This window comes from Anopheles marshallii, chromosome 3, assembly GCF_943734725.1.
Source record: "Anopheles marshallii chromosome 3, idAnoMarsDA_429_01, whole genome shotgun sequence".
Taxonomy (NCBI): Eukaryota; Metazoa; Arthropoda; class Insecta; order Diptera; family Culicidae; genus Anopheles; species Anopheles marshallii.
The window spans coordinates 40325352-40350657 of record NC_071327.1 but is presented as its reverse complement, the minus strand read 5'-3'; the positions used below and the strand labels follow the sequence as shown (position 1 = coordinate 40350657).

General features: G+C 40.9%; 1 protein-coding gene across 1 annotated transcript; it reads right to left on the bottom strand.

Moving 5' to 3' along the window:
• Positions 1-23996: 23996 nt before the first annotated feature.
• LOC128712595 (uncharacterized) lies at positions 23997-24785 on the bottom strand. The gene is made up of 2 exons (XM_053807486.1): positions 24583-24785; positions 23997-24471 (listed from the first exon to the last, which is right to left on the bottom strand). The coding sequence occupies exons 1-2, from the start codon at positions 24783-24785 to the stop codon at positions 23997-23999; spliced, it is 678 nt and encodes a 225-aa protein (XP_053663461.1).
• Positions 24786-25306: the final 521 nt, after the last annotated feature.

Genomic DNA, 25306 nt, shown 5'->3' with positions numbered 1-25306 from the left:
GAGCGTTCGGGCCCGCTGCAACGAGCGAAATGTAACGAGCGAGTGGTTCAATAGGTTCACTTGCAATAGATGTGTGTTTTACTGCTGCTATCAACTCAGCTGGGGCTGTGATATAACATTGTGTGTGTGTGTTTTGTTGACATTGAACTTTATTCCGACCGTAATCCCGTGATGGTGGCAAACGATCACAGCTCCATTTGCATATGCAACTTTTTTTTCTATGTTTGTCACTTATTGCTACCTCGCTATTGCCCTCTTAAGGGCATCATGTTCACTAGTTTCATTTCTGCCGAAAAAAAGGTCAGAAACTATTTTCCGATCGATTAGTTCCAACTCGGTGATAGAATCGGTTCGTGCACAAAGTGAATAAATAGAAAGATGTGATATTTTTAACCACTTCCGTGTGGTGTACATGTATTGTGCAGATGTAACAGATGATTGCCTTTGCCAACTTTAGCTATTAGCATATCTGAAATGTTAATGGACACAACATCGGTATCGGTATCGGTGTGTTTGTGTTTGTGTGGAGGTATTAGGGAGTTTCTCTTCCGGTATCAACCGTACACGCTGCGTTGGTCGGATTGATTATCGTCAATAAACAATGCAAACAAACCAACACATCATCAGAAGTGCGCTGGAGATATGAGAGATGCTCATGGATGATGTACGTTCGGATAGGTTTTGCTGTTGAGATGTTCGATTGCAAATACAGCGTTGTTGGTGTATAAATCGTGCGAACGATCACAGCATCGTAAAACTGGCACTGGAATAGTGTTCTAATATTGAATTGAATATTGCCATAAAGACGGTTCTTTTGATTAAATAGCAGAGGAATTCATAGCAAAATATTCATCAAAAATCATACCAGTGGAGTTTGGGCTGTCTTGAGAAGTTGTATAAAGTACATACACTTATAAAATAATTCATCCAAGGGAAAATGGTATCATAAATCATTAAATTATGAAATGGTTCATGTACATCTTTAACAACTCATCAAAGTATTAGTTTGAATATGAAGAAAGTCTTCCATCGCTGGAACACTAATGATACACAACCATACATTAACACACATACAGTAACATACAATAAATCGTAAGCATCTAAAAAGAGCTTCATCTTGTTAGTAACTAGTTTACTTACTTACTTATGATTGATGGTGTATTGGTAGTGGCGTCAGTCTCACGCGACAGGACCGGTCCAAAATCTCATCCGACCCAATCCTCCGTACACAGGACTGACTATCCGGCAATGGATAATGATTGTCAAAGAAAGCCAGAAATGGTAGGCCCAGACCTCTTGAGGTTGCTGTGAAGAAATAGAAGAAGAAGAATTATCAGGTGCTTAGTTGTCTTGGCCTGTTGCAGGAGTCCTTTTAGCTGCTCACGGTCGAGTGCCTTCCATTCCCGCCAATCCATTATCCCGGCCTTTCTGGCGGACACATCAACGCCATCACTCCATCTCAGTTTGGGCTTACCTCGCCTCCTCTGTTCATGTGAACGACGTAAAAGGGCTTTTAAAAGGGGTTGTCTGGTGTCATTCTCATGATGTGACCAGGCCACCGAAGCTGGTCTATGAGTCCAGCTCATAGAACTCGTCATTGTAGCGGATCCTCCATTGTCCTCACACCCATATGGGGTAATAAATCCTTTTGAGCAACTTTCTCTCGAAGCGTAAGTTAGGATTTGTTAGAAGTTAGAAAATTGTGTAGGATAGCAATAAATATTGTTTATCACTTTTGTCTTGCCTGTAACTGACTGATCAGTTCTGAGTACGGGGAAGACCCAATTGAAAAATTAGACCCCAAAGCTTTTTAGTAGTGTAATTGTCGTTTTGATCTACCATGGCTTAGGGATGGCTATATTTGTGATCATTTTCTTGTCAAATAGACGAATGGATAATGCACGACTATGATGGACCTATATCATCTATCATCGACTATATCAGGACTATATCTAAATGTACGGTTTGAGTGCAACTCCCAACGGAGAATTACGTCTGATTTCCGTCTTCCAGACTGATATTGGGGCAGATTATACTCTAAGCTCGAAAGCTTAAGCTTTTAGCCTGTATCTGTCCAATAATCCAGGTACCGGTGTTGTGATTACGATCACGACACGTTTGTTTTCATATTAGGCTAGCAGTAACGCCCTACAAATCTAGCTGTTATAGGGTTCCGGTATTAGGACGATGGCTGAACAGTGCCACCATCATTGTAGCAGCGGACGCGTCAATCCAAATGTATAAATAGGACTGAAGGAAGTACTTTCGCTCTCTTTTAACCGTGACCGGCGAATAAAACTAATTTTGTGATCTTTCGATACGCTAACAAAGATCGTTACATTATTACGAACGTCGCGGGACGCAATCATTCACAACAACCGGGCTGTATCATTCTGCACAGATTCGTAAAGGACATAGCGTTTTAACACAAAGAATGACACAAGGGATCATTTGCGGGGAGTTACAATTTGTGAAAAATCGATTAAACTTCATACATTTAATTTTAAATTTAATTCATTTGAAACAATACATAAGTCTGATAATTAAAATAATCCTTTTTCAGTTATTTTCGTTCAAAAATTGTGTTCACTTTTTTCGCACATGGCCTAATCTGACCAGCTGGCTGGCAATTCTTTGTTATGACATTTTTCGTGCTTAGGTAAGGAATTAGGATTAGGATTTCATTAGGATTTCATTAAAACACTTAACTTGGCTTGTTATGTATGGCTAGCTGTAAGCGAATAAAGCTGGAAACGTCAAAATACATACAAAAAAAAACTGGCTTAGAGTGTGATTCCGGCCATTGACGGTTAAACATTTGACGAATGATCGTTTTAAGACAGATTTTTTCGAGCTATGTGCAATTAACACAGTTTACAGAGTTTGTGAAACCAAATGAAAAGATGAATAGTCTCACTTGTGGTTAGGACGTCAGCATCTATGGTGAGCCGCACTATAATTTATAGTACAACATCTGTTATCTTGTCATTAGACATATAAAAATTAATATTTTGTTGTTGTTAACTTTTGAGTCTCATGAGTTTTTGGAGAGTCTCCAGATTTGGTACTAGATCCTCTCATATGTTGATCGGCGCCGTTACCACTAAGTTGCCAAGTCGTTCCGTTCCAACTCAAAAAGAATTTTTCTGTCGTACATATTGATGATTCAGTGACGCAGAATACAGATGGCCAAAAGGTACGCCCAAACGTATGGAAAGCACGGTCTAATCTAGATTTGACCATAGCGCAAGCGTCATGTTGATCGATTCCGTTATTTGACCGATGCCCAATAAAAGTGGAATTATTGATCAATAATTTGGCTCATTGACTCATGCTTATCAAGCGCCACAACCGTTGAGCGGTCTAGAAATCCTGCAGTAGTCCTTTGAATCGCTTATCGGGGATCCTTTTACTAAGAAGTATGACCCAACCCAGACCCAGAAGTTAAACCTCATAAAACCTTCCATTCGTCTACATAGAACCTCGATATATTCATAATCGTAGGAATCAATGAGATCATGGCTTCCAATTTACTTGTCTATGGTCAAAGAGATGGTTGGCCCATGGTTTAGACAACTTAATTTTAGGTCTTCATGTTCCTATGGTAGTTCTGCAAAATGAAACACCTTCACACGGCCACGTCTCCAAAGTTGCTTGCGTGAGTGAGTAATTGCTAACCGAACTGTAATCGCCTTGACGACAAAAAGCTTCAAAAAGGTTCACCAATCGATAGCAGTCCTTTGGGGGGATTATCAACTGCATAGGGCTTTTATCACTGCCCTGTTTCCCCGCTTTATCACTGCTTGGTTGCACTCTATTATGTGTAGCGCTGAGAGTTATGGCCTGGTGTCAAGGGCAACGATATTGCCCTATTTCCATACAGCTTTCTCGTTTGATGATGTATCACCGTGCTCGTGGTGAATGTCATATAACGGCTATAGATTATTACCCATGGTTCTGCTGTTGTTTATTTTTTTTATAGCGACTCTGAGCTTATTACCCATGCTTTGCAAGTGTTTTTTGGACATGACATACGTGTAGTGGATGTAATTTTATGGTGCTTCTCGACTCTGTAGTAGATTGTAAGTGGAAGCTAGTGATAACAATACAGCTCTTCCAGCTTCCCATTCTAGCGTGATGTAATGCGCATTTTTTTTGTTGCGTAGCTTGATAGAGTAGCGTTGCGTAAATCTGCCGAATGAAGCCAGCTGATTGTGTGGGTTTTAATTAGTTCCGCACGGGTCATTGAACCAGAATGAAGCGAATCTGCCCGTTTTGGCTCGCGGAACATTCCAAAAGGGCCATTGCATGCCGATGCCCTAGTTTTGTGCGTTTTCTATAATTATTTCTTACCGCGTTCGTTGTCAAACTGTGTTATCAGCCGACTCCAAAGGTTATTGAGAACTGGTCATGCCGTTCGGTAATGATTCGTCCTGGTGTGTCCCGTATGCAAACAAAGGCGATCATTTCGGTTTGTTTCTTATGTGACAATCACCTTCAAGAGAACCTATGTACCGTAGTTAAAGCCTTTATTGCCATGATGGCAGCCTGAAAACCCGTAGACAACGCGACGAACGATTAAATAAGTTAGCGGCGTTTGGTGCACGCTTGTTTTTTGTTTGTTCGGTGCGAAACAAACGATCAAATATTTCGTTATCATATTTGCTTATTTGCATATTTTGTTCAACAACCACCCGCAGAAAACTGGACACTTTCAAGGTCCTCCGATCCGATGGATGGAATATGATCGAGATTCGCAATGTGTTGCTGGTGTAGTGTTAAGGTAAGCTTGCATACCGTTTTCTTTTAGCTGTTTTTCGTGTTATCATTTATGATTTCGGAACCGTTCATTGTGCGGGTTAGATTTGCATAAAAAGGTACACTGATATTAGCATGCGAAGTGGAAGGTTGCACAGGGTTGAGAGCTGAAATATTAACAAAAAAATCTCCGTTACGATCTGTTTCCCAACGATAGAGACAAAAAAAGGAAGCTCATAATTTGTTATTTGACTTTCGAGTCCATTTCGACTTTTTGGAACGTTAGTCCAAACCAAACCAGTGTCGGGCGGTCCGGCGTTCGCTAGTGACGACCTTGGCAATCGTTTTGGTAACACTTGACAGTCCATCCCTTCCACCCGTAATACATAAAATTAAAAGAAAGACGAATGGGAAAAAACTCTTGAAACAGTTAGTCTACGGTGGTCTTGTGCACTTAAATGAGGAACTCAGGTTCCCCCCGTTTAAAGCGTCACACAAACAAACGCATCAACATATAAAGTCCTTGCCGTGCAGGAGGTGGCGCCGACGCTGAAAGAAACGGTATCCTTCGCTGGAGTCGCTAATTTTTGCCATAAACTGCACTTATCTCTCAAGGTTGTTTGATGTTTGTGCTACAGTTTGCGGCTCGTCGAAGGTGAAGGATTGCCTGCTTTCGTCCGTTTAACGTCGATCTGCGCGTGTGTACGTGGTTTTCAGCCGGTGGTCTTTAGTGCCGGATGGTTTGACTTCCGTCTGCCGGCCGGAATACCGGTACCGGTTCATGATGGCAATGATGGAGGATGAATTGAAACGACAAATAGTTTAGCGTGAACCATACAAGACTGTACAAGGTAACCATCTTTTAATTAGCCTGCCGAGCTCGAGTGACAAAATGAGAGCTAATAATACGGTGAACATCGATCTTGGAGGTTACTTTTGATCATCCGGTGTGCTGTATGCAATTCGCACGAATTCTTCAAATATTCTTTCGGCCTGTGTGACGCAAAGAAAAAGCAAAAGATTAACTGAAGCGTAGACGGCGGTACTCACGCATACCTTTACATGGACAAAGCTTCGCACTTGATACCTGTCTGCTGACCTATTGCAATCGACATCTTATTACCCGCGCCGTTTTATTTCACGGCCCTTACGTTCGTGCAGAAGATTCGAGCCACGGTGCTCGCCATCGTCTCGTTCGTACGGTGTGTGTCCGCACTAACATCGGTCCGGTCTGGTCATGTCGTGCGGGACGCTCCAGTAAAAGAAGTGTGCCACATAACGGGATAAAACCAAGGCAAACCAAAGAAACCCAAGCGGAGAATCCAATAACTTCACCACCATCATCAGCGGCCTGGGCATGGAGTGTATTTTCGTCATGGTCAGCACTGGTTTAGAGCCGCCCGGTGTTCGTTCTCTTGCTTGCCATTGGGTCGTGCAGCGAATGGGACGAGTCAGAGAAGCGCATCTACGGGGAGAGCGCTTGGTGACGAACAAACCGTCAACTAACATCTCCTCTGTGCTGTGTAGCACATCATCATCCCGGCAGGCAGGTAATGGTCCTCGCGCTATCCCTATGTACACAGGATCGTGACCAAATCATGGCCACGGAAGTTAAGATTGTGTTGATTTATTTATGTGTTTACTACTGCACTACTCAACCTTGGTAGTATTGATTTTGAGTGCGATCGTTCATTTTGTTAGCAACTCGAAAGGAAATGCAGAAGAATAATAATTTTTACCGAAATTTCGAAAATTATCGAAACAGGTTTTGAATTAATTTAAACAATTTCTTAGTTTATTTCAATTTGCTTTTCACATTTACTGTCTTTATGTTTGACAAATAAAAACAAAGTTTTAATATATTAATTATAATACAGGCAGTCCCCTGTATATATATATATATATATATATATATATATATATATATATATATATATATATATATATATATATATATATATATATATATATATATATATATATATATATATATATATATATATATATATATATATATATATTCCCTATGTATGTGTATTCCTTGAGAGATGGGCGTATCCCGAATCCGGTGGCAATGTAATTTGACACTCAAATTAAATAAATTGTAAAGTTGAATTCCTGCTTTTGCTTTGCTGCTTTGTTGAATACCTGTTTTGTCATTAATATTTGCAACAATAGTTTATATTGCAACCTTCAGTTAATACGTCGAGCTTATGCTCCTGGCTAACTACTTGTGGAAGAAGAAAAAAACAAATGTTGAAAAGCATTACGAGACTAGGCATTTCTTTAAAACAAACCAGTTTTTGTGACAATTTGATTTGAACGCTATATTACTGATATGACTATCGAATCACTACTGAATGATGTAGGATCATGAATCTAAAGGAATCTTTTAACTGGAAATATGATTCAATTATGGTTTTTTTAAAACAATTATGAACTCTCACAGATTACTCCAGAACACCTCAAACATTCAATTTTTTTTTTCATAAAAAAAAACATGATTAAGCTATTGGAATATGTCTATTGCGCCGGCCTGAATAAGTTGAAAACGGTTTTGAAAGCTGCTGGTTTTTATGTTCTAGAAAACCGTGCCGATATTTTAGATTCGTAGACTCGTACATCTGCTCAATAACCACGAGAATGAATTTAACATTTACTGTGAGCTCCTAGAAGATGTGTTTCGAGATTTTCCCGAATGATTTGCTGGCTAGATTGCAGTTCTGATTGTAACCCTATCGAAAATCTTTGGGGAATAATGGCCTAAGAGGTTTACTCGACGTCACGGACGTCTGCCCACACCGTACAGGACCTCAATGCTGTGCTGTGGCCAAATTGACGCACAAGCAATACAAATATTTTTTACTTCAATAAAGTGAAATTTTATTACAAGCAAAAGAGAAGCTACCAAATATTTAAAACACAAAATTTCATGAAATATATGCTTTTTTCTTATTTTCTTGGTTGTACGGCTAAACGACTGCAATACCGTTTTTTTTTTGTATGGCCCAGCTAGAAGGCTCCGTTCTTAAACGTTACTTGACATAGAGGAAAGTCTAAGTCATTTTGGTTCTTCTGATCCATTTTTTCCATAATTCCTAACAAATTCAAGAATCTTTGTGGACGTTTGATTCTACGAGGATTACGAATCTGGGAATTTATAAATCTTTAAGAATTAATAAATCTCAAAGGATTCATGAGTCTTAGATACTTATTCCACGTATATATCATATGGCATATTTGAAATCAACATTTGTTCCCATACCCTCTGGTTCCTTTAGAGAAAACGATAAAAGATGCAATGAAAAATATCTCGTTGAGAGGGGTTTATCAAATTATTCAAAGTACAAGTACATACAAATAACAAACAGGGACACGTATGAGAGTGCCGTACACTTCTTTTTAAGACGACATGCTGGATCCTCAAGATTGTGGTGTTAAATTTACACGAAAGCGTATTTGCAGCTATATTTTCAACGAACAGCTGTATATTCAACGTAATTTTAAAGTTGTTGGTAAAGGATATTAATTAAGAAAATGTAAGATGTATTGTTTACTAATTCATCTTATATTTTGTGTTCATACAATATTATATGAATCTTTTATGATCTACAATCACTTACAGATCAATATCTTACACCAAAAATTGTTCGGATTGCTTCTGGCAGTTGTAATATTTCCTAAATTAACTAGATAATATTCGTATAAAAGCCAAACACCCATTTAAGAACCATTGACTATCAAAATAACACCAGTATAGAAATAATAACATTTAGAATGAATAAAAAGGGTAAATATTAATAATTTTAACATGTAAAAAATTTAATCGAGCTCAAATTGAAATTAACGGACTGTCATCTAGCAGCGCCATCTATAATGATAAATGAATCGAATTGTATTTTTCACTAGCGCCATCTATATGTGACCGTTGAAGCTAACGGTCAATCCACTGGAGCGAACATTTCGTTAAGTTTATTCGCCTGAGGTGTATGCAATGTTGCAGCGTGTAACGCATGTGTACAGTAGTACGCCTAAATGTATGCATGTATATGTAATTTTCGAGATAATTTAGCATACCCCGAGCAGGATGGATTTTCGATTTATGCAATCACACGTTACTTCAGCGTCACACCAGTAGATTCGTAGCTTTTGGGCTTCGTTAATATATTGTGTCCCAAAAGCAACTTTTCACTGGGGTACTGGGCGGTTTCGTTAAAGTTGATATATTTCACTGTGGTCGCAGGATGGATGGTTTGGAAACAGGATTTGGAACGGAACTGGATTGTGGTGGATAAATTTGATTCCTTCCACTACACTACCGAATCAAATTATACAGCAGGTAATATGATGTATATTGACTGATTTTTGTTTACTTTCTTTAGGACAGTCACAATCATTTATGCTTTAGAATATCGCTGAACATGTTGATTGGTTGAGGTTGCCGTGTGCCGCTGCGTACTACGATGTGACTTATGCCCTAGGCCGGTTGTAAAAAAAATTGGAATTTAAGTCCTCAGTTTAGTACGAAAATGAAGTGTTAATACCGATAGCGTCCCTTTTTGCAACAATTCAAATCATCTCATAGGGAACAACCATTACAAAATACAACATTATTATATAATATGCACAAAGCACTGGAATAGGGTGTATCGTGTTTGCTACGTGAAATATTAACATTCTTTTCGACAGTACGAGCGGATTTTCTAAAAATTTGGAACAAACTCTCAATCTCCCGATGCGAAACATTGTGCTTTGGACGCGTGGCGGTTATTAACACGCTTTCATTTGTATGCTAATTTATGCGTTGCATTTTCCTGAATCACTATAAATATTGTAATTATTGTGTTCTCCCTAGCACTGCCTAAACCGTCGGTCGATATGGATCCGTCGGTTGTTCCGTAAATGGTGGTGGCATAAAGGGTGAACTGGTTGGTGCATCCTTTTTCCACCATGTGTTTATGCAGTACTGTAAGCCGGGAAAACCATTCATCGTTCTAAAAAAAGGAACACACACTCACACACAATCAAATGTTTCTATACACTGCGATGTGTATTTAACCATTCCGGAAGCATCACCCATACATCCATACCGTTCTACGAACCGTTATGTATTGATGGCAATGAGTCCGAATTAAAGAGGCCGAAAACGGCCCCTTTTACACCGAGGGGTAGTTACCCCTGAAGCGGATAATGCAACGGCTCTAAAGTAACATCGTTGACATAGTTTTTCCCCCGTCTAGTGTCACGTTTTCCAATGTTTTCTGCCGCTTGTTATGTTCTGCAATCCTTTTCCCCATGGTGATGAAAAAGGACAATGGTTGAACCTTTCTGCTTGGCTTTTTTTTTGCTTTAGATGCTGTGGAAAGATTACGACTTTGATAAATTTAAATATTGCAGGCTTCGGTGTGCACGTGACCAAACTTTCACTTTTAAGCACACTGCGTGAATCCTTTTCCTATCTGAGCATGATGAGCGTGAGAAGTGAGTGTGTCACCGTGAGATGTGATGAGATGTTTCCAGCGTCGATGAGTCGTGTTTGCCGTGGCTCGGTTTACTATGGATCGTTGAAAATAGCGAAAGCATATGACCGTTGTTTAAGTGTGTGATGACGGAAAATGTGCCTTTGTTACGTATTGGTGGTAATATTACGAGAACCAGTATAGGATATCCTTACAGTTGAACATTCAATATTTAATCAATATCATATTGCGCTTTTTGAAGAGTTAGTGAGGGCTTATGATGTTTAAAGAACACATTAAAAATAATTTATTTATATGAAAATCGAATAAATTCATTATTAAACTTAAACAAATCAACCGAAAGCGAAATTTTGTGAGCATGAGTAAGTCGATATGCGTTTTTTCTTCAGTGAATGTTACAGATTCAACATTCTGTTTTAATTTTGATTGAGTTCCTGACGAGATTTTATGGTAATGAGTGTTAGTAATAGAAAATGTTGACAAATATTACATACAAATCTCTTACAAGAGCATGGTACTTATGAGACTTTTTCAAAAGTATTTGCCCGACATTCAAGGTAAAATACAATTGGAAACACTTTTAAAAGATTTTCTAAATTACTTAAGTTTGAAAAATTCTAAAATTCCTATTGTTTTTGCCATTGTTGTTCGTATGGTAGTAATGTTACGTGTACGCGGATCTGTTTCGCGGCGATAAAATATGTAATATAGGTAGTAAAATAGATAACCTGTTTTTGTATCCGACAATGATGCAATGAATATTGCGTTTTGATCTATCTTTCCAACATTTTGTTTTATTTTCTAAAAGCCAAGCGCTTGTGTATAGCTTGTGTAAAGCCAAGCGCCAAGTATAGTTGTGTAACGCACTGTACTGTAAGAGTAATTTGTATTACAGAGCACGTAACGTACAAGGCTCTTAACTGGTATTAGCACCGTAATTCTGACTTGTTTCGATACCTTTCTCTTCTTATTTTGCCCTTACAACATCTCAGGAAGTCTCACCATGCCATTTTTGACTTCCCTTTACTTCGTTTACCGCCAGTTGCTTAGCAAATCTTGTGTAAATACATCCTGTTTCACCAGCATCACGAGACATTTGCAAAAAGTGTCCACAATCTTATTTTCAGGAGTAGAGATGCTTTTAAGATGCTTATATTTTTGATCGAACTGATTTAATGCATCATAATCATTCTATATTACAAGGAAAAATCAACTTAATCATAAAAAAAATATTCGACAGGTACTTGGATGTTGTGTGACGAGTGCTTTATGAAGATACAAGGACAATCAGTTCACAGATTCTTCAAGAAAGGATTCTTGGATCCGATTTGCCAAGCTTTTTTTCGATAAAAATTCGAATAACTCCTTGGACTGCAACTTCGTTATTAGTCGGTTTGTTGAGTTGAAATTGTTACCAGATATTCCTGAGTCCTCAAACTGCAAGAAAACGTAATAAAGCGTTATTCAATGTTAAGAAATTTACAGACTTTACATCTCCTCTATAGGCCGCACATCTGCAAACTGTTACATCTTTATATGTATTAGACAGACCAGAACTGAAGACGAATCGATAAAGTGTAAGCTCTTATAAGTGTTCTACAAACATCCAACGATAACCACCATCTTTTTGTAAATCATGAGTATGAGATTTGAATATATTTTAAGAATAGTATAACGAACAAAAGCTAGAATAAGGTAGAACAGTGTTACCTAACATGATGCTGACAATTCCTAGAACACAAACGGCGACGCAAGGAAATTGTCGGCCAAGAAACCAGGTACACATCGCAAAAAGGACATTCACTTCGGAGCACGTAGAGAGATCTTAATTTGCATTGCCATTAGGCGGGGCCCACTCGTAACCCAAGAAAAGCCAAGATAAATGGACGTACTTTTGGTTCGCTGCAGAACGGTTTTGGACCATTATTTCCTGCATCCGTTTGACGGCGAAGCTTTCCCGGTGCTGGTGTGACCGTTTTTTCTTGGGGGTTTTTCTTTGTTTTTTTTTTTTGTTGGCTCATAGACAACCTGCTAAGATGTACAGCTTCCGGACGGCTGTAGCTGTTTTAGCGACCAAACCTAATCCCTGGGCAATTCCCGTGCCCTATCCCGCCGTTATCCTGGCCCCTTGCGTTACATTTATCAGTTGACTGATCGGGTGCACTGCGTCCTTGTCGATTTTTCCTGCCCTTCTGTCGCCATTTTGTCATTAGTTCTTTTTCCTCCCTCTCGGCGGCTTGATTGCTATCGGCGGTGTTGATGCTAGTGTGCGTGTCCCGCGGTCGACTTGAAGCGTTCGATATAAGCCAGAAGAAGTGAACAGATGCTCCACAGCGGATGCTGCCGTTGCTGTAGCGAATGCCTCACACACACACAGACACCCGGGAGGACCCGAAGTTTTCCACCCCAGGTTCATTTCCGCAGGCAGGCTGCGCATTTTTTCCCTTATCGTTTGTTTTCCGCCCGCCCGTCATTGATATCGACCGGCTCAAGCATCAACGACGATGTTTTGAATGAACCAGGGGTTTGGGCGAAAAATACGACCAGCATATAGTGCCAGCAGGATGGTTTCCGTAGTGTTTGTGTCGGTTTTCCCACCCAAACCTCTCGGTCTGACGGGATGGTCCGAGAGTTTTCCCCCATTCGGTTGGCAAAAGGATAACGTTTTGTTATGAGTTTCACGTTCGTAACATTCGCCCGGAGAGTGTTCGCTCACAAACACTGCTGTAAAAGGCGCTCGCGTCGGTGGTTTCCCTTTAATATTTCGTCCGAAAAATCGTACACACAGTTTCCTACCCCCACCGACACAAGTACACAGCACGGAAACTCGGAGCAGCACATTGGAACGAGGGGACGCAAAAGCAGCGGAGAAAAAGTTGTATTGAAAACAAACACTGTACAGAAGGGTGGGCAATGTTACCGCAGGACTGCTCCTCTGGTTTTGGTCCTACCCACCGGTGGGCTGGGAGGAAAAGTTTCCCTTGGAAAACTGCTTCACTTTTAAAAAAGGCGCTAAGAAACGCACGAAAAGTGACACCTTCTTGGGGTGGTGTGGCTCGTGGAGAAGGAAGTGCTGGGACGGGGTGGGAGGCAGGGTAGGGAAAATAGGACTAACTAAATTGGGTACGGTACCTTTCGAAGGGCGGCCTCCCGAGGCCAAAAGGGAGTGATAAATTTCTCCGGAGACCATTCGGGGAAATCATCTGAATGGCTTTCCTTTTTTTCTGTGCCTGCTGTTGTGTGTCGACTGTGCGTTCTCCACTGGCCAGGCTTCGTCCTTGGCGTGGGTGTGTTTGTTGCACAGCACGATGACATCTTTATACGGGGCAGCTCATCGTCAGCAGAAAATACAACCAACTCATGTTTTTCTTTTTTGTCTGTAAGCAAACTGATGGGATAAATAATTTTGCCGAATGAATTTTCCATCCTGGACACGAAGGCGTAATTTCGTCCACGTTACCCTTCGTTATCGTAATATATGTTCTGGGCGGATGAAGGGTTTGCTGACCTTTTGCTGATGTGTTTACCTGTTGTATGCCTGGCACGGTTCATCGATGAAGGTAACATAAACGACGGAACAGTGACATACGTAGTAGTTATTTCGAAAATGTTTTGCCAAACCACGTAGAAGGTTGTCGAGGCTGGCAAATCCCATACAAAACCCACAAATTCCTGATACGCACCATACGAACTATTGTGAAGCGGATCGAGTTTGGTCGCCCTTGCCGTAAACCTTTTTCTTATGATTGTGGTTTGAAAGTTTGATAACAGCAAAGTGGTGAGAAGGATCCGAAAACCTCCCTGCATGCATGGTTTGGGCTCCTCGTGATTAAAGTACGAGTCAAAAGTTAAATTGGATTTCTTTGCACCGGCGATAACAACCCCCGCACCTCGGCGCACCGTCATCTGGCAACGAGGATGCGCACGGAGGAAGATGGTTTAGGAAGTAGTCGAACAAATGCCAAATTCGGTTTAATGATAGGTTTGCTCTCCTGCTGCATCACTGCCGATTGAATAGCCGCGCGAGGTGTGTAACTTTGTGCCAAACTGTTGCAATATTACATTTCGTTCTGCTTGCGTCTATGGGCATGGTCGGATGCATTAAAGCAACGTATTTGATTGAAATGAAACCATTTGCTTTCGTTCGTACGATGTTGTTTTTGCTTGAAGTTTTGATGTGACTGTGTGATCAGTAGACCAAATACTATTTTAGCACATAAAAAGTAACGAAAGTAATCATTCCATTGGAAATAAAGTTGACGCGAGTGTTTTATTTATAACATTCCATTAACTTTTATATTTGTCCTATTTAAAACAACATTAAACAATCTCATTGCTACGTTCTTTTTTTGTGTCGGTACATGCATAAATAACGTCCATTCTCCGCCTGTGATTTGATCGAGAGTTGCCGCTGGACAAAACTTTAAGATGCTGCAGATGCCAACCGGTTCGGTCGGCCACAGACGTTGACCGGTGGTTGTGAATGTGGAGTTTGTAACGGCGGTAACTGGCTCTTTCGTTTCCTTTTATTCGAATCCATTTGAAGTGGATATAGGTGCTTGAGAAGAAAGAATACAAATGTTACAAAAAAAAGAGCTCTCGCCTCTCGCACGTTCTGGTGTTGTGGTCTTGCCCTCCCTCCACACCGCTGTTTTTTTTCTTCCGGCTGAAGAACCCACCCGTATGTTCCTGATCCTATTGCCTGACCGTCCTGGTCGTCTCCCATACGCGAACGCACGAGCTTTGTAAGTTCACGTTCGGTTTCGTGCGCGACAGATACGCGATCGAGAGAGCGCGTTTCCAGACCGCGGAGGCTGGAGTGATCTTCCACTTGCTCGCGAGTAAGATGAGGAGGGGGGGGGGGGTTTGCATGAGTGACGGTGATGTAGAAGAAAAAACCAAGAAGAAGACACCGAACAGGGGAAGGGTGAACAATAAAATCCCCTATGAGATGCTGCGCGAGTTCGAGTCCATCATCAAGAAATCGTTGACCGCAGTCAAGGTCTTGGCTTCGAGCTTCATCACACATTCCCTCACTGAATCATTCGCTCTTCCGCTGTTCGCGCAATGGTGCTAAGCTCTGTTCGTACACCTTCCTGTGTCAGTGCTCCTTCATAGAAACGAGGTATTGTTGGCGAGGATCGATGCATGGGATCGAACAGACGATCGTCAACTTGTCCAGAACCTAACGAACAGCAATCGGTTAGAGTGTAATTTTATCTAAAGTTAATAACCATCGAAAACGTTTACTTCAATAGCGCCAGCCGGGAAAAAATGCCATTGTCATTTATGCGATCGGTACGAGCACGTACTAGAAGCGAACTAGTGCTCAGTTACAGCCAATGCCAAATGAGCATATAAATCAGTTAAGGATAATTTTCCTTTCTGCAACTATAATGTTTAAATTTGCCATTATTATTTTGTTTTGATTCCATCCAGTTCTGTGCAATGACACCGTCATGCAATACTGAAATGGTTAAAACGCTTGTATACCTTACGTATTTATGTACAGCACAAGATGAAAAGCTGTACTAACAATGACTGCAAGGTAAGTGCTGATTTAAATCATATAAGCTAACAACATCTCTTAACCCGAACGGCGTAGTGGTTTAGTGGATTCTGCCAAAGTCTGCACACAATAAGTCCGGTACCAAATCCCATCCAGACCATATCCCAGACCGACTGATAGTGCCGACTATAGAAGAAATGAAATAAATTCTAGTAAAATTCGCAAGGTAATAAAAGAAAAACGATGGTTAAATTTTCTCCTACCGCAATGAAACATTTCTACACGGCTAACCTCGGTTCGCCTTAAACCAAATCTCCTCATAAGCCACTGTCGAATCGATTTCATCTCTCAAACGAAGCATAACCAACAGTTTTGATGAATGTGGTTAGTTGTACAAATAGCTACTCTGGCGGTTCTGCGGGCAAATCAATTTGTAATCTCATATTGACCCCATAATAGGCTCCGTTCGTTATTGATATTCTGTCGATATTCGAGTTCTTTCAGCTAAACGAGAGTGTTCAATAGTGCTGAACACCTTTTACTAGACGATTCGCTTATAGCATCGGCATTGAATGCTTTTAAATGCAACATTTTCACTGTGGTGTGCCACGTTCACTCAAAGTAAAAATAGTTTCTACTGATGTGCAACTTGCTAGAATCGTTCGGTTTGACTTCGGACGAGGTTTTTTTATGATCGACCAACAACCCATGTCTTTCATAACCAACACGTGTTGGAGGGAAGACAAGACTGTTTGTTATCTTCTATTCACCTGCTAATCGCTCACCACATTCTTTAGTACAGTAGCCGGTATTGTCTGAGCTTTGGCCGGTAGCGTCTACCGTGACCTACCCTCGGTCGATGTAAATAGTCGTGTATTTACACATAAATGTCCGAACGTAAAGGCAAATTGCGTACAGCTTTATGCTGTCGGTGTGAGCGTTAGCGAGAGGTGCGCAGGCTTTCTGCACAGTCGCATATGCGCAGATGATCCGATGGGCAACGAGGTTTAAGAATAATTTTACACTTCAAGGATAGCTGCGTCGTTCGGCGGACCGGGACCGAGTCCAAAATCCGAGACCGAAACCGAGCCGTGATGTGCTGGAAAGCCCCCGAAAAATAAAAAAACCCACAAAAGTCGGGACGAGCGAGGGATACGCGCTTCACTGGGCGTAAATTTTTCGGCGTTTCGGTCGATGGGGTCGATCGTGCAGGGTTTGTGTGAATGTCGGCGGAACTTCACGGGTGCGTCACGAATCGATGAAAGTTTGTTGCACTCGCGCCACTACCACGCCGCTGCGTCATGGATCGATCGGAGCCAAGGAACGAACAAGTTCCGTGCGGAATAAGTGGGTCGTCTATAGTCACAAAGTACGAAATACGAATCGTGCTGTTGCTGAGGAGTGCAATGTGCCAAATCGGACTGTTGAGGATGTGCAAACTTTGGTAGTGATCTGGGTGCCAGCCACTAAAAGGCTTGAAGAAGCTTTTAAAATCCTCGTGAAGTTCCTTACTTTCCCTTACTTTAACACGATTTTCAAGTATTTTCCTTCAAGAAATTGTTCAAAAGAGATACAATTTTATGTTTTAAGGTATGAAAACTTCCAGCACAATGAGTTTACCAATCATCGTACGCTAACATCACGATCCATACTTCAAGGGAGCCACTTAAACTTTAACATAAGTAATGGTACATCATCATTGTTACGGTCGTCGTCGTCGTCACCGAGGAAGGAGCATTTAATCGAAATTGTTTCGCATTGCAAACATAACCTTCTCAGCACTGTACGTTCCTCGCCTTTTGTCATTTTGCTGTTCTCGCACGCTTGTGGATCCTTTTGAATATTGTTGCATTATGCTACGGAAGACATGCTTTAAACAATGACGAATAACCGGGCACGAAAGCATTATTCGTGCGATTCTTAAAGAGGATATTATCTCCGGAACGGTATAGGGAGTAGGACTTGCACAGAGTTTAAGGGCTGAGTCCTTCGAGGATAAAGCTACGACGAGCCATGATCAGGAGGTGGGAGGTGGGAAGTGGAACATCGAAAAACAAAGCCCCCAACTATCATACTCCCAGCGTGTTGTACAACAACGGGCTCAGCCGTCTTCGTCGTTGTCGTCGTCGGCATCGGATGTGCGGCAATCAATGTGCCTTCAGGACCTTGAAAGCAAGCATATAAATTGCATTCAATGACCTCTGATGTTGGTACGCTCTGCAACGGTGGTGCTCCAATTGTCCACCGGATCCCCTTTCGCCTCCTCCTCGACCCGGAATCTGCAGGGGCATTTCCCAGTGGCTTTCTCGTGAAAGATCGTGAAGTTTTAACGACGGGTAGAGTTTCGTAACCTTGAGTCCCTCGGCACCGTAAGCTATCGCACGCCGCGTTGGTTGGCACAGGGGAAAATGCAACATCAGAAAACGTGTTGTAAAATAGAGCCATAAAAAGATTATCACAGTTACAGCAGCTTAAACATATAGAATTATTCGTTATAATCCAATCTCGTTATGATGCAATTGCACATTTCGTGTGCACCTTTTATGATCTTATATGAGGGCTTTTATAGCAGGGCGTCGTGATTTTTTCCTTTGCTTGAGGGAATTCCGTTGGGTATGAAGTTGGTGTACGTTTGGCTTACAGTTGGATTCACTTTTTTGTATAATATTGATGCAATTTACTATGAAAATAGAAGATTTGGATAACTTTAAACAAGTTTTTGTTTGTTAGGAAAAGAAAGATAACAGGTTTTTTTATGGAAAATTTTGTAATTTTCAAATTATCTTTCGATGTTGGCCGATCGCTTGGTTTACCCAATGTTTTTGTTCACTGTTTGCATTACCTTAGGTTTCGCAATTAATGCCTTCATCAAACCGGTTTGTAACTTGTCCCGCGCGTAACCTCCAACCGTTCGAGGTTGAACTCAACGGAAATGAAAAGGGAAAATGTCCCCATCTCGTGCCTTGGTTTAGTGAACGACAATGCTCGGTCTGGACCATTTCAACCGGGCTATTAGGAAGCTCTCCGTTGTCGGAACATCGGGATTTGGTTCAATGAAATCGTTGTAACAAATAAAAAAATAACAGATATCACAGCATGGCAACATAAAAGACGCATTTATTGCCGCGAAACAATACAAACCATCGTTGGTTTCATACCGATTTGCTGATCGCGGTGAGACTGCATTCGATCTTGCCTATACACACATGCTGCAACATAATAAGCACGTACAGTCGGTCCACAACGGCATCTTATCGGTTGCATATGATCAGGAACGGAGAGAGAAGGCGAGGGAGGGTGGGATGGAAGGATCGACAAAATATTGAGCATTCATTGCAAGCTTTAGTTCAATGGCCATGGCCATGGGTGAGAATATGGCCATCCACAATTGAATTGCATTCCCCAATGCGGGTACGATCTGATTTTCTTGTATCATCGTGCACGCAAACCACAACCCAGGATCCCCCCCCTAACCTAGAAGAAGAAGGCTCGGAAAGGATCTCCTCATCCCGATGGGCAAAATGGGTAGCAAAAAAAAAAAGGAACAAAACCTCGATCGTGCTGCATGGCGTCATTGAACCTCGACCTCCATTTTTTCGCTGGCGGCACCAAACGTTCGCGCAACTTTGTTGAAAGAATCGATTGGTTGCGCGTTCCGCACGGCAAGATTGATTCCATTTTTATCGCATATGATTGCTTCCTCTCTCGGGTGCGATTATTCCATACCGTATGTGTTGCTCTCGTTGGCTGCTCTCTTAACTCTGCATTCTTATTACGTTAATATTCATTCAGTTTGTTTTTTTTTGCGTTATTTTCCCATCGTTACTGCGGAGGGAACTGCGTTTTAAGCGGTTTATTGAACTTGAATTTCACGGTCGTCAGAATTTAAAAAAAGTGGTAGAAAAAACCATTCACAAATGTGAAACAAATCATCTAAAAGCTTAAAAAAACGTAACGGAGCCATCCTAGCCAAATTTGCAGTAGCTTTCGGTAGCTTGAGTAGAGCAATAATTGAACAAAATTCCATACAATTTTTTCTTATTTTAAAAGGCCTGTATAGTGTGATGGAATTAGGGTGATGCTTTTCATCATCGGTTGATGAGTTGTTTCAGAAACTTAGGCAAGTTAATTCGGCCAATTACGAGAGATATTGTTTAACTATGAAATGTTATGGCGTGTGGGGGGGTTAAGGTTGGATTCTACATTCACAATTCTCACCAGACAACATCAACCTCTTCTCAGCATTTCGTAAGAAACATACTTCGATTTCAATTAACTTATTGTGTCTTTCCTTTTGGTACGATGTATTTGCACAAAATTACCAATTCTTCGCGGAGGTTAATTATGTTTTGCTTTTCTTTTTTATAAATTTTATGTCATTTTTATTTTCCTTTAAAGTGCATTATTCTGCTTGCCTGAGGTCCACCGTCGAACTGTGGCCGACAGTTCCACTGTTCGCCAATGGACCAGAGTGCAGACGGTTGTTTTTTGCTTTCTTTGTTGTCCCGCTGTATGAAGTGCACCCCGGAGGCAAAACCGATACGAACCATTCGTGTCCCTTTTAGCCGACTGTCCGCCCCACCCGCATCGTCCATGCATCGGTTTCTCACGTCGCCCGATGCGTGCATCGATGGTCATTCACGCGTAGCGCGAGTTTAATTTTAATCAAAAGCGATTAATAACCCACCAATTGCTGACCGGGCGCGTTTGTGATGTCTGCGCGTCCCAACGGCAGGGCCGGTTTTGTGAAGTGATAAAAAGGAAGTAAAGTTAATTTTTACGTCCACAACCCAATTGACGTTGTCGCTATCGATTGACGTGGCCGGAGAGTAAGTAAACGCATTTTTTCACGTATCATGGTAGTTGGTTATTTTTTCCTTTTTGGAAAATGTTATTCTTGGCACCCGAAACAAACAAATGATATTTGTTTGCATTAAAGGGTATAATTTTATTCTTAACCTAATTTCATGAACGCAGACGGATATGAAGAAATCGAAACAACGGGTTTGAAAGATAATGATCAGAGCTGCATTTAATTCAACGCAATTTTTGTAAGAAAATTTGGATTAATTTTGATTAACTTCTTTAAAACATAAGCATGGAGATGCTCACTTTCAATCGGTTCGGTGCGGTAAGGACATCGCTATGTAGAACAGGCCGTTCGGTGTATATGTGCGCAATTATTACATGTACCTACGCTGCTTTGGCGATTGGTGGTGCGAGATCAGCAAGGAATACGGTGACTGGCCCTGAACTCTGTCATTGAACTTTACGAGATTTCATCGCCACGAACCAGAGCAACTGTAAAGCAAAGCGTGCAATAATTTAAACAAAAACTGCAAGCTCCACTGCCGACTGTCCACTAACGTGAGCAGGTAAGCTCAGAAATAAAACTGTTTTGCGCGACGCACCGAGCCAAAGGTGGATGCTTTTCAATGCATTCTCGTTCACTAGAATGGTGGACGTGAGTCAACGTCATCGCTCTAAAGTCTTTTGCCGTAAAGTGTCCCACAGACACACGAGACAATCGTTTGTCACTGTTTTTATCGTTTTACTTACTCTCAATTTCTTCGTGCATGTGAGAGTTACAATTCATTTAAGTGGAATTGCGTAGCTAAGTTTGCTGAGCAAGCAACACCGAAGTTGTTATTTAACGAATATCTAAATAATGATGCTAATGTACAAAATATTGAATGGAATGTTCTTAAATTATCTTGGAGAGGTAATAATCAGCAGTTCAAATGTACATGTATGGATCAAATTGGACAAGAATTTGAATGTTCTGGTGAATTATCCTCAAAATCTTAATCGTCAATGTTTTTTTTTAAATGTCATCGTGTTTTGAGCAATATTTGGAATAAATTATTTAGTATATTTCAACCAACGTGGATGATGATAATGATATATTTTTTTTATTATCTACATGACAGCTTCGTCCTTCTTAGTCCCACGCAGGGATAAGAAATAGGACATCGTTGCCACCATCACATCACATTAAAATTGTACCTGTTGTTTTTAAAAAACAAATATTGTTTGAATATAATTATGGTTTTACAAAAGTGATATTTTTCTTAAATAAGTTGCCCAAATTCTGTTCATAAAAAAGTCTAACCTATCTGCCATAGATACATTTATGTTTTATTTGCTACTTCAATTGCTATTTAAGTTTAATTAAAGGATAAATGTTTTTGTCTTCCAAAAATTTTCTATTTTTAAACTGTGAAATGTAACAATTATTCGAGGCGTAGCATTATAATATGAACACAATTTCAATGGCGGATAATACAATATAAATTTGAAAACTGGTATTTTGCCTGAATTCGTGGGTTGATACAGTGGCGATTTAAATACAGGGGTGTACTGCTATACCCTGGATTAGCGAGCGATCTACAGATTAATATTTTCACATGTGATGATTATATGTGATGAACCTGACACAGCTAGAAGGAAAAAAAATATCAATAGTTTTTCATCTCATTGCTTCGAAACACATCCAATATCAGCATCTGAAAGTGTATTCGTTTCCCTTCACGACCACGAGCGAAGATTCGTAAACGGAGAAGGGCTGGACAAAAAGGATCCAATTTGCGAGGGGTCGCCGGTGAACCCTGCTGCATGACGGGCGGGCATCATCGCTAGGGTGAAGAAACCCGACCACAGAATATGTTTTATACAATTTTATATTGAATTACGCACGCACCGAACAGTTAGGGCCAAACAATGGCTGGAGGGTTCAGCATATTCCGTTCAATTGCAATGGTTTTTTGTACAGAGCGCAACGCAACATTCGGGACCGTGTGTTTGCCCTGCATCTAGAGCATATACTTACATTTATATTTGGCTGAACGCACCATATTGTTCGCTGCAGAGGTGGTGCGTGTTTTTTTTCTGTTGTCCTCGCCAAAGGGAAATCTCCTTTCGTCCTTTCAGAGACACGATGGCGAGCGCGGATATTTGTGATGTGCGCTCGCGTGTGCCGTAGTGTTCAGTTTCGCTTGGTTTAAGCTTCCCTCAGTGTTGCCTAGCTCAGAGCCAAGCGGGTCCGTTCCATGGCATGAACTCCTCGGAAACAGGCACGTTCCGCACTCGTGCATTCTGCTCTACATTTGTTGGGTTTTGTTTGCGCTGCTTGGCTTTCAACGTGTGTGCAGTACGCAGCCCGCCGGACCAGGATACGACCATGTTTTCCATTCGTGGCTCAGTGCACACTCGAGCATTTTCGGGGGAAAAATCGTATACGCATTAGTCATCCCGGTGAGCCCTGGCGCACGACTTTCCCTCATGCCGATTTGACCGAACAGAAAAAAAATGGTACCGATCGATTCCACTTGCCCACATTTTATCATGTTCGTTTTGTATTCGCTCGTGCCAAAGCAGTCCCTTCCTAGTTGGTTCCATTAATCCTGTCCATTCATTTCATCCCTTCTTCCTGTTGTTTGGTGTTCCTGCGTCTCATACGCATCGGTTTAGCGTGGTTGATTGACGGAAGAGTAAATAAATGGAAAGCTATAACCAATTCGCTGTCATTCTTACAAGATTTTCTTTTCCTTCTTTTACAGACCATTCTAGTCAAAAAATCTACCAAACGTAAGCGCAGTTTACGAGCGAAATCTAAGGTAAGAGTATCATTGCTTACATTAAATCTCTAAGATGATGCTGTTAATTTGCACCATTCAATGGAATCGTTTCTATAGACAGTTGAACAAAATATTGTTTCTGAATGAATCACCTCGGTTGATTTGCAAACAAATTAAAAAATAAATAAAACAAACATATTAGACAATTGAAAACATATTTGAGTTTAATTTAAGTTGTCATCATATCGTGCTATGGCTATCGGTCTAATATAACGAAGACTGTGGATCGAACCGAATCTGGAGCGTACCACAAACTTGAATATCTGCCTTGGGTGGTATAAAAAAAAATCAGCCCAGGATATGTCAGACGTAAGATGACCTAGTGGTCTTTAAGCGAAGAAGACGCCCAAAAAGCTAGAAAATGACGCAAACATCGTTATAATATCTGTTGACCAAGAAAAAAATCCATCATCCGGGAATTATACAATCGAGTATAGTGAAATTCATTATTACAGAGTGATTGAAGGATTGCTGTTCCTGATTCAGTTAGAAAATAGTCAAAACTGCTTACTTTCCTTTCGATTGGTAGTAAAATATGCAACTAGAATGCTAGGAAGTAAACAGCACGGGCTGATTCCAACAAATTGTAACTTTATATCAACGAAGTTTTTGTCAGAATGCCTGGTCCATCGATAAAGGAAAAAGTGCTGCCATTATTGCTCGGAAGCGATACGGTTCTCTGGCCTCATCCGAAAGTTCGTTCCATGCTGCTTTGGCTACGGATAGGATTTGCTCGTTAGTGGGGAGCTCATCAAGAACGGGATCTTCAATAGCCACAGTGTCGTCAGGCTCGTCTTGTGTATGGTTTGCTGTGGGATTTCTTCGTGCCACGTACAATTGATCCGTTTCCAGAGCCTTTATCTTGCTGCACTCTTTGGTAAAATCTTGGAGAAATAATAGAAACGGATCCGAGCATACCGTCACCTGCTTCGGGGTCTCCATCATATCAGCACAGTTAAGATAGTGGCTCTGATCCGCGCGAGGCAGAGTAAGAAATCTAGATACCATTCTATCCGCATGCCTGTGCGATCGGTTGGCCGATGCTCTGCTTCGTTGAGGTTCATTCACCCGATCGAATTTGCAAGAACTGGAAACATGCCCGAAAACAGGTTGCGGTTAGAGATTTACAAAATTAGCAAATATTTGAACATCAGGACGCGTATCAACTGCGTCATAGTGATGATGATGATGATCTCACCTGTGTATGAAAATGTCAACCGCCTTCTGAAACTGTTTCTTTCGGCGAGGTAAATGTTGCGATGCTTGTTTTGGAACACTAACGGGCAATCCTTTGGTAATCGTTCTCAACGCCGAACGAGAAGATCGGCTGTTTCGCCGTATGCGGCGTTGACGAGAAAAGATTTCGTTTAAAAATTTACACGAACAGGAATTGTTACGCATCTTGGCCAAAAATATATTTCCAATGCAATGTCGATCATTACTCCTACGCCTACTTTAAAAAATCATCGCTATCTTTAACTAAGTGTTATTACTCACAGTGGGCTGCATCTTCATGTATTTGGTAGCGGCGCCGGTCAGACACGACAGGAACGAGATAGAATCCCAATCCTGACTATTCGGTCACGTGATAAAATAAGACGATACGATCAGACCGTTTTAATAAAGTAAAAAGTAATATAATCGTATGTAAATATTATTAACACTGTATGTGCTAAAATTCCATTGCAGACATTTAGAAATTGCCTTGAACGAATATAAATTGAATGAATAAGCGTTCCTATTTATTGATCCAGTTTTTTCAGTTATTACTAAGCGATAGTTTCATCAATTATCCTACTGATTTTATAGGCAATTCAATTCAAAATAGTAATCTCAAATTAAGTATATCAATTCATTAATCTTGAATACAAACAAAGACGCGCAACTGTTCAAATTCAAGATTTCCGGGATAAAAAGGTTTT